Source organism: Amphiura filiformis, chromosome 20 (genome assembly GCF_039555335.1).
Source record: "Amphiura filiformis chromosome 20, Afil_fr2py, whole genome shotgun sequence".
NCBI lineage: Eukaryota > Metazoa > Echinodermata > Ophiuroidea > Amphilepidida > Amphiuridae > Amphiura > Amphiura filiformis.
In genome coordinates, this window is record NC_092647.1 from 22,356,939 (window position 1) to 22,367,803 (window position 10,865).

General features: G+C 37.1%; 1 protein-coding gene across 1 annotated transcript; it reads left to right on the forward strand.

Moving 5' to 3' along the window:
- Nucleotides 1-456: 456 nt before the first annotated feature.
- LOC140142590 (phosphatidylcholine transfer protein-like) lies at nt 457-10,224 on the forward strand. The gene is made up of 7 exons (XM_072164585.1): nt 457-565; nt 4,704-4,842; nt 5,635-5,749; nt 6,952-7,031; nt 7,832-8,003; nt 8,580-8,647; nt 9,630-10,224. The coding sequence occupies exons 2-7, from the start codon at nt 4,723-4,725 to the stop codon at nt 9,720-9,722; spliced, it is 648 nt and encodes a 215-aa protein (XP_072020686.1). The 5' UTR covers nt 457-565; nt 4,704-4,722; the 3' UTR covers nt 9,723-10,224.
- Nucleotides 10,225-10,865: the final 641 nt, after the last annotated feature.

Consider the following 10,865-nt stretch of genomic DNA (forward strand, 5'->3'; position numbering starts at 1 on the left):
TTTTTTCTTAAATTAACCTCGTAGATCAATCTTTCTTTCAAATTAGCCTCGTAGATCACCTTTCTTCTCAAAATTAATTTTCTGATTTTGTCTGATTGAAAGATCCCATAAATTGAGTTATGAAGCCACTGCTAAAAAGTTTTTAAAAGTTTGAAGTTTATAATTTACGATGGCGCTATTCCCGTCTAGAGTGCGGTGCAGGTTAAAGTGTTTTTAAAAGAAGACATTATTCCGGTTATTATTAAAAATATTAAAATACAAAAATTAATCATTCGTAATTGGTCATCGGATCTGTTGAAATGTTTGATATGTTAATTACTTTCCTTTGCAGTGAACCAAAGCTATTGATACGCATGGAAGTAAGATAATTCTGGCAAATTAAAGGGAAATATACTCCTACTCCACTTAAACTAGAAACGCTTAATTGGTCGCCACTCGCCAGAAGAGCAGGTGGATTGATTCCGGAACTGTGGAGCCTGGAGGTCCAAAAAGCCGAATAATCTGCATTTTAATTTAAAGACCTGTAGGCAACGTGACTTTCACCTAGGATAAGCATCAAGAGAAGGTAAACTGTAATGTGACTCTAAATTGCATCTTTTATTTATATCTATAGAAGCTATTTTAAGCTTACTGCTCGATGCTCATCTGTAGCATGATCAAGTCATCTCATGATCTGGTCATGAAAGTCATGAGCTTGCAATTTTTTGCATAGCTGGTAAGCAGCAGTCACATGTTCAATTCATGTGCACCACTTGGGCTACAGGGCACAGTGTATTTTACCCATAGGAAAAATAATTCCGTACCATGCATGCACAGATTGTAGGTATCCCAGGTAAACCTTAATTAACACATTTGCTAGTCAGCGAAATTCGCCGAGACCGGGGCCCAAACACAATGCATATTTACATAGAAATTTTTTTTTTCGAGAATAGGCCGGTGAAGGAAACCTACATAAATATGTTTTCTATACTTCACTTGACCCAAATATATGATTTTTATGGTGATAATCAAGTCGCACATGGAATTTTAGAGGATTTTGATAGCAGTTCCATTAAAAAAGCTGCTAATCGCCATGAGACTAAGATCTAGAAACAACCCTAAATGCCGTTTTGGGGAATTTTGCTAGCAGAATCTTTTTGATGAAAGTCAATCTTTGACAAGATGTAACTTTGTTACGGAAAGTGCTATGACAAAAATGTTTTCAGTTTTGGCTTTCTTTACTCAATGGCTTTAATTTGATATGTAAAATGATGCAGTTTAATGGCAAATTTGAATTCACCTAGCATACCTACAGATTAACAGATCACTGACAGGTGACGCTATCAACCAATCAGCAATTGGAAAATTGTTATCCCATGTAGTACAAGGAACTTATACGATGTCCTCATTCACAAACTGATACTATCTGTCCATCGTAAGACTGTTACCGTACGGCAATGTGGTGAAGGAATATTACACAGTCAAGAATAGGCTCCATCATTTTTTTATTATGATCCCTCCCAGTCTCCCAAAACATCAAAACATCAAAAGCGTTGCACTTATACTTACTTAAGACTGTCCTTTTTCACATAACGCAGACAAAGTAGGGCCAACTTGCCTAGAAATTGTCAAATTTTGGCAAGAAATATCTCTGTGTAATCCTATGTAAGTCCCATATCACATCGTTATCGGCGATCGAGGTTTTTTTTCTGAAGTTTGGTTGGTACCCACCAGCGTCATGCATGTGACGTGACACAGCTAAAATAATCGACCGGGAATCGGGGATCGTTAAAACGTCAACAAATTTCAAAACACAGAAAGCAGTAAACTTAATGGCGAGCGGTCCGAATTTTGAGCCATACAAGTTTACGTGGTGAACTATATCCCATGACCCAATGACGTCATCGCCGACGCTGAATTTTCATTGACAAAATTCAGAATCGTTCAAAAACACAAGTATTTAAGGGACCGTTCACAAACACTTGTAAGGGGGGGCCTAATGCAAAAAGGGGGGGCCCTGAAAATGTGTGACCCTCCTAAGGGGGGGCCCTGAAAGAAATGGCCACAAATTTTTCTGGGAAAATTGAGTTTATATGCTTTTCTATGGGGTTGACCGATAATTTTCATGTCAAAAAGGGGGGGCCCTAAAATTGTTGAGGTGTGTAAAAGGGGGGCCCCGAAAAATTTTCGCGATAAAATTTTATTGCATCAGGCCCCCCCTTACAAGTGTTTGTGAACGGTCCCTAATTGCAAATATTTAACTTTTGTGTGTATGAATGTCACTGTCTATATCTCAAATTAACATTTTGTGTATTATCGTAGCGTTGAATGCGCTGAACTGAAGCTTGTGAGGCGGGTATGTTGCAAATTTGGTGGTTCTCTTGTTTTTTGTTTTTGTGACATTAAAAATCCATCTTTCGCATGGCCGCTGTGTGGGGGTGTGTGTGTGGAAACGGGGGTCAGCTATGCACGCGCTGCATGCATATTAAACACTAGTACTGCTGTCTGAATGTGTACCAATCGTAGCAGGGTGTAAAATATACAACAAAGTCAATGTTAAATCTCAAATACATTATGGGGCATGGGGGCAAGCATTTGAATAATTCAACAGTAATTTGAACCTGAAAAATAAATGAGCATGAAAGTTCATGAGTGAGGTGCTGCAGCTTTGGAGCTATGTCTGGTTCCATAAAGCAATACGCAGTATTGCTGTCTGGTAAGCAAGTACGAATAATTCCGCGTGAATTGAGACGTCAGAGCCGGTCAAACACAGAGGACTAGCCTACATCCCGTATCCTACTATCGCTCAAACAAGCAAATCTCTTCACGAATTCACTCACCTTGCGATCCTACATCATCAGTTGAAACAAACATCTAAGTTTCCAAAAACAACTTTGTCATTCCTCCAAACTACAAGTAACTTCATTAATAAAAAATTGAAATCCTACTATTACCCGTTATTGAAAATTTTGTTCGATTTATTTTATGTCAACCAAAAGAATGCACAAGTCGAGTTCAGTTGACCAAAATGGTATCGCCTGCCTCCTGGTCACCTCAGAAATGACGTCAGTATCAAGCTGCTTATTAAATATTCATAAAACCGACCACGTGGTCACAATCAGTGGATCGGATTGGTTGAAATCAACGCCACGTTTTTGACCTTACAGGGGTCAGAGATATGCATATTCATGTCATGAAAACAGCGATGCGGATATAGTATCATCACCGGGACTGAGAAATGCGACATTTTCGATGTTTGTACCGGGGAATTTCAGACACGGAGACTCCATGCAGAGATTTCTACAAATTCGTCCAAAGGTAACCAAAGGGTTGGGGATCGCATTTTTAACTATCACTAAATGTTTCGGAATTGAGGTCGGCTAAAAAGTAGACCGTTTCGGGGACTGTAATTGGTGTAGATGTCACATTTTGAACAGTGAGCGATAAGTGACCAATTTTACGTTCAGCACAAGTGTTTATCCTTAGGTACTTTGGAGCTAAGGCAATATGGCGCATTACTTTGAAGTTGGTAATGGGTAAATTACACTGTGCAGGGATCTAGTATTTTCTATACGATGATTTTTATTTGTGGGTTGATCATTGTATAGGCAAATGACATAGAAAATATATGTCTCCCAATCATGCACCATCAACCATGCAGTTGAATACTAGCAGACTGGCACTGCACAGTACCGGATTTGGTAGTGCCGTACTAATTGTTTCCTATTCAGCGAGGATGACAATTTTGACCTCCTCATCTGTTTACAAACAGAGAGGTAGACAAAAGACCGTTCCGCTTGTCCAAACACTCAAGTATCAGAAGGATGGTCCATAATAGGTAGCGTGATTCACGTAACATGAATAGGGATTAAAAAGCTGTCAAGTAGAACCATGCATTTCTTTTGTCCAATTTGCCATCAAGATTTCATATGGAAACAGTTCAGACCCAGAACACGATCATGTCGGAAATTAATATTTTGTTCTGGGACTGATAATTCGGACTACGGATTTGGCTGGTTACCAGTTCATTTAAGTTAGTACATGTAGTATGGGATCTATACGCTGATTTTGTTTTTTGGGTGGATCATTTTATGTGTAAATAAAAATACACGTAACCTAGTACAACAAGTCATACACTCATACCTAGAGACTTAGTATATAGTAGAGTGTCAATTTTATGTACAATGTACCATTGACCAAATTTTGAAGAAATTTTTCAAATACCTGACCTGTGCAAATCGTTAAGTGTGTATTTCCGGCATAGATACACAAAATGGCATGAGCCAGTCTGTAACGTAATATACATGCACGGCATATATAGTACTGGCAAGCAAGTCTGTCAGTCTTTATTTGCTATAAAGTATGGTTACACATTCATCGAGATGCTTATTTCTATTGGGTTAATTTCTGTTTTGAAGTACCGGTATACGCAGCTCAATTCTCTCACACTTCAATGGACATGGTGAATAGAAATGATGGCCACCAAGGTTGCGTCACTGCATGAAGTCCTAAATAGATTACGTATATTTTAGACCTGAACTGATGATCGGTATCGGCCATCGGATCGGTGCCGATAGTGCCCCAAACTAGTTGCGGAGGAGACTTAAACTACAGTATGTAAATTGCATTTCTGGAGTACATAATAAGTCCCTCCCTACCCAAACCGAACTTGAGTCAATTTGTAATGCCCAGATGGTATTTCATTTGCGCCTTGTTTGTGACAGATTGCACACACTACCCACCATGCCTTTCACTACAGAGGAGTTTCAAGATGCGTGTCGCCAACTTGACAATCCGGATGTGTCGGAGTTTGAGTTCTTTGTTGAATATATGGACGTGAAAATTTACCGTAAATATAATGAGGTAAGTGGTCATGGTAATTGGTAATGATTCCTCAACATGTGCCACAGGTGGAGCTTAACATTGTTGGTTATACATGTACATGTAGGTGTAATGCTAATCGAACCAAGTCTCACTAAAGCTCACTATTAAAACCACTGGGCGTGCATGCATTCCACGTGATGCGATGACGTAATCAGCCTAAGTCATATACTCAGGGAATCGCTAGCCGGGCTAGCTTAACCTCGGTGGCTACAGGTTTGTGATTTTGTGTGAGGTGTCCGAGATTAGAATCCAGGGGGTACCGATACCGAGTGACTTTTTTGTTCATCTTGTTTCTTTCAAAAATAAAACATGCGCTCGGTTAGGGTTAATTAATACCTGCCCAAATTTTCAGGATTTAAAAATTTTGTTTCAAGAATAAATTGATACTTCTTAAGGAGGTGTGTTCCAATCAATTTCTGAAATAAATTTAGATACTGTATTGCTCATTACTAAAAGTTACGAAAATTCACAATTTACCAGTTTTGTTTAAACAAAGTTCGGACCCACCCTTCAAACTTTGCTTCCCATACAGTCCAATTAGCTCAATTAGTAAGGTGCCCCTGACGGTACGAGTTTGAGCCCCAACAGTGTCTATAGAGAGCTTGCGATTTCCAAATGTACATACACCCATACATCTATTCAACATGCATGAGAATTTTAAGTTTTAAAACTGAATTCTGTTTTTTATTTCAGCCTGTTTTGTGTACGGTACTTTTTTTTTCCTACAATGAGTTTGAGAGATATGTTATGTTTGATTTCCTTATAATGCAGGAGTCTGGACTGTATGAATATATTACGTTTGGAACAATAGATGTGAAACCTGAAATTTGTCACCAGGTCTATATCGACCTGGATTACCGGAAAAAGTGGGATAGCTATGTTAAAGGTGAGACAAGTCTAGACACACAAACAATTTGGGTTGAGTACATCTTTATATCTGCTTGCCTGTAAGGGATGTATCATATCATTTTGGAATTTTTTTATTATTTTTTGAGTCACACAAGGAAAGATTTTTGGAACAAAATCTTCAAATTTGGTAAGTACTGATGTGCAACAAAACAACTTTTTACTTTCAGTATACGCTGGCGAAGTTATGTAATAATCGTATTAACTACCATAGCAATAGGTCAAAACAATATTTGAATATACCATGATGCACTGATATGTTCACACGGTACCTCTGCATTGCCATTGAACCATATCATGCTGATCACTTGCACCTGTAAGATTAGTATCTTTGAAAAGGTCAGTATTTTATTCAATCTATGATTGCAGACATACACAGGTGATGTGTGTAACCTGCTTGTAGTGCAGTGCGATATGTTCAAAATTGTTGTCACCTATTGCTATGGTAATTAATCCGATTAATTACGTAACTTCGCCAGCGTATTTGGTGCATAAGCATCTAGGCATCCTCAGGATTTGTTCAGGACTATTCTAAATACATGTAGTTACCTGAAAATTGCCTTTCAAGGTTATTAGATATTTATGTTTTGTTTTCTGTGTACTATACTTATTGATTTGTGATACAAATGTGTGCTTTATGTGCAAGGTAAAGCTATCTTTGTGCAAGTTGAAGAAGAGTGGTGTGGAATCTACATTATTGTATAATTACTTGTAACAGTTAAGGTGGTACTACACCCCTTGATAAATTTGTGACTATTTTTGAAAAAAAAAAAAAAAATAATAACACACTGGTAACAAAAGTTATGTATATTATAGGGGCAAGGAATCCAGTTACTACAAGTACACTGGAATTTCGGTAACTAAAGACAAGCGGTTCGTTATTTATGATAAGAAAAAAGGTCCCGCTAGAATGTACCTCATTTCTTAACGTATATAATGACCCACTTGTCTTGAATCACTGAAATTTCAGTGAAGTAATTGGATTTGTTGCCCCTATAATATAAATAACTTTTGTTACCAGTGTGCAGTTATTTTTTGAGAAAAATGCAAAATTAGTCACAAAATTTATCAGGGGGTGTAGTACCACTTTAAGCACAAGAACTACTACATGTATACAGGAAGTAATCCTGAATTATATGAAGTCCCATGATAACCAGTTTTTTGTTTCATTATTTTTTTCAGCTTTGTATGAAGTAACAGAAGGGGATAGAAAAGGAATTTATTGGAATTGCAACTTTCCGTTTCCGATGTCAAATAGAGATGTATCCTTTATGTAGAGACAAATCCTATTTTTTTCGAGAGTCAGATATGAGAATTTTCAGGTTTAAGCCTGAATTCAGGCTCTTTTGTGGTCCAAATTTCTGCACTTTTAATTTCGGCCCGCTTTGGGCTTTTTTACCCTAAGGCCAAAAAAAAAATTGTTTGTTTGTCTACGTCCGACCGACTGTGTATCCTGGTCCCGACCGTGTCCTTTTTTTTTTTCTTTTAAATTTGTGTTGAATGTGCTAGTAAAACAGTACTAGTTAGTATAAATTTAAAGAAAGAAAATGTAAAGAAAATGAACAGTATAAAATGCAGAACCATCTCAAGAGTTAAACCAGTAAAGTGCTGTGTGTTTTGACTTATTTACCAGTCTTCAAATTGTCAGTTTCAAGTGCAATATCTGTAAAAAAAAAAAATCCGACCTACCGACCCAACTGTTTCATAAGCCTCTATGGACAAACAAACAATTTTTTTTTGGCCTAATTTCACATGCTTTTTCAGGCTTTTTCAAACTTTTCATGTTTTTTCATGGATGATCATTCTCATGCCTATAAAGTCCAAATCAAACATAAAATTACACAGAATGGCCAAAAGTTTAATCTGTTGACCTGAAAATGTGTGGAACCTAAAATTGGAATTCCATTTTCCAAAAAAGAACTGAACACTCAAGTACATTTGTATAATTATAAAAGTTGGAGTGAATCAAATAAATGTAGCAGGTTTGTGGTGGAAGTAATTCAAAGAAGTGTTTTCTATTTTCATTTTTGGAAACCTGTATCCTTAACTTGTAACATTTTAGTATATTTTTGAAAGAGAAAGTCAAGAATTTGACCTAGACGGCCGTCACGTATTCGTAACGCTAGGACGAAGCGCAGAGTTTTCTTCTGTACCAGAGAAATCGGGAGTGATACGAGTAGACGACTTTAAACAGAGTTTAGCAATAACTGCCAATGGAGACACTGGCAGCAAAGGTAATTGATACATGTACTAGGGTCTTAGCAAGTTACCCATCATTTCACCCAAACTACCTATCCAAAATTTAACCCTGAAAAAACAAAGCAGACCTCTGCCCCTTCTTGGGGTTCAGTCAGTTCAAATATTTATTGATATACATGTACATATAGCCTTTACATATAGCTTTGGTATATTGGTGAGGTCTTGTTTTGAGTTCACAGAACTTATTCAAGCAATATTTTTAGAATTCAGCAATCAGCATGTCACAGACATTAAGTTTGCATGTCCAAGGAACAAACTGCCTGTCCAAAATGACAGGTGGGCGGGTGGCAAGCTAACACTCTGATTGATACTATTATATGACAAAGGCAGCAAAGCCTAGACCGTGCATGGATTCCTCGATTCCAAAGGCAAATGTTCAAATTTTTCACAATGCCCTACCAATAACTGATGCGCAGTTATTAACTGCCAAGTAAAAACTATTTTCTAAATTTTCTTGCGGATAACTAAACAACTTTTTTGGAGGGCCTTATGTGGGAAGTATGTTACAGAATTTTGTCTTACTTGTAGTCATCTTGTGTTTCTCTTTTCAGCATTTATGCATTACTATGATAACCCTAAGGGTATGATACCCACCTGGTTAATTAACTGGGCTGCTAAGGTGAGTAGCCACATCGTGTTGCAAACCTGTGTGTATATGTGACATGATCAAGAGGAATGAGTCAGATGTCGCTAATATTGTTTTTGAGATATTGGCAAAAACAGTGTTCAAATTCTTTTGTTTTATATTATTTTCAGCCATTGATAAATTGCTCATAACTCGGTAACCAGACGTCCGATTTTGATGGGGTTTGCATCAAAATGTAGCATTCATAAACTGCCAGAAAATTGTGTAAATACTTTTAATTGAAAATTGCCAACATGTGACTCATTTAATGTGACTCATTTCCCCTTGATCAATCATGTCACATATTTGTATTGTTAAGGCGAAAAAAATTATAGTTTTGTCTTATTTGATCTATGCTGCGCAGCTGTAAAATCAATATTCAATTTCAATTTTGTTTCTGTTCGCACTGCAACTCTGAAATTGGAATGCTACATGTAGATATAGCCTGTATTCCATCTAAACATACCCATTATATGGAATTGTATTTGCATATATTTTGATATCATAAAATACTCAAAATTGGCATTGTTCAATTTATAAAAAATAAAATAAAAAACCACATACCGCATTAGATTTTTAAAACTCCTATAAATTTATTTGGCCTAAATAAAATTTGCTTTTTTTTCTGAATTTTAAAGTGATCAGTCACCCACCTTTGCACAGTATTTTTTGTGGGACCTGAGAGCACATCAGACACTAAATTACATTCTGAATATGAGGAATATCATGATGATATCAAATAATTTTGATACCTTCCCCAAAAAATAAGTAAAGTAACAAATGCCAGTTGAATCTTTCAAATTATCTGGGCATTGATAAATTCTATAATAGCTGTGACATTTTTGAATTATTTTTGTGAAAATGTCCAGTATGACTTTTAAAATATGTAATTTCTTAGTGCCCCACCCTACAGACGATAAAAAGATAGATAAAAAGTAGTTGAAGTTAACTTTTGTTCTGTTATTCTTCACCACAGACTGGTGTACCAGGTTTTCTACAAAATATGACAGATGCTTGTAAGGGCTATCCAGAGTATCTACAGAAGAAGAAGCAGAAGGAAGGACGGTGATGATAAATGGTTTGACTAGGCTTAATATTTCAAATATGTGTGTGTCTTGTTACAGATAAGAGCAACAAAAACCAAAAACAGGGGGAGTCACTACCTCATTGGGTATCATTGAGCAGGTCCATGAATAGTAATTTGTTTCAGACATGTATTTTCCCAAGCTGCTTAGTAAACCTGTAACCATGTATCCCACAATGCAATTTCAGAGGTTTCTATATCCCATGATGCCGTTTACCATAGATAACATGATAGACTATTCGCCCTTTGCATGGATTCGCCATCTTGCTACCAAAATGCGGTTCTCCCTTCAAACGCATGTGCACAATGTGCATTTTTGTTTCTGGTGTTTTTCTAGCAATGCACCAGAAGTCCTTTGCAATGTGTAGGGGGTAATTAAAGCATGCGTTTGACAGGCGTATACGCACATGCAGCACACACTTTTTGGGGAGAACCTCATTTTGAGATGACTGTGCGATTGGCGAATAACCTACCAGAGATACCAGGATGACTATAACCTCATCTCTGTACCAACAGCAAGAGTTTGAATGCAACATTTAGAACTTGACATTGGAACAAGGTGAATATAACAGATTAAAAAAATGGATCCCGCAAAACAAGGGAAGTCCCTGTGCCTTATGTGGCATTAGGTGTCTACCTTATTCAGGAGGATCGATTGTCATGCTGCCAATGTATAACAAGTTCCAAACACAGCGGTGCGTACCTTTTGCATTTACAAGAATTATGATATGAGTGCGCTTTAAAAAATACGCTGTAATACAAGTAGAGTGGGCGTAGCAATTTTGGCTTTCACACTTCATGGAACGAATGGTCCAGATTAACAAATGATGCTTGACTTAATATCACCAGTGGAAAAACCACATGGAATAGTGCATTGTGGGATACCTGGCTAAAGGAATTATAGTGTTCTACACTACTAAAGTGGATGTCAATAGTTCCCATATTAATTTCAGGCATGAGAATTTTCAGGCTTTTGCCTGAATTCAGGCAGTTTTGTTGTCCAAATTTATCATTTTTTTTCAGCCTGTTTTGTGCCTTTTAAGGTCAAATTCATGTGCTTTTTCAGGCAGTTTTCAAAAAAGACATTCTCATGCCTGTAATTTGCCTATTGTTACATTAGCGGGTTAA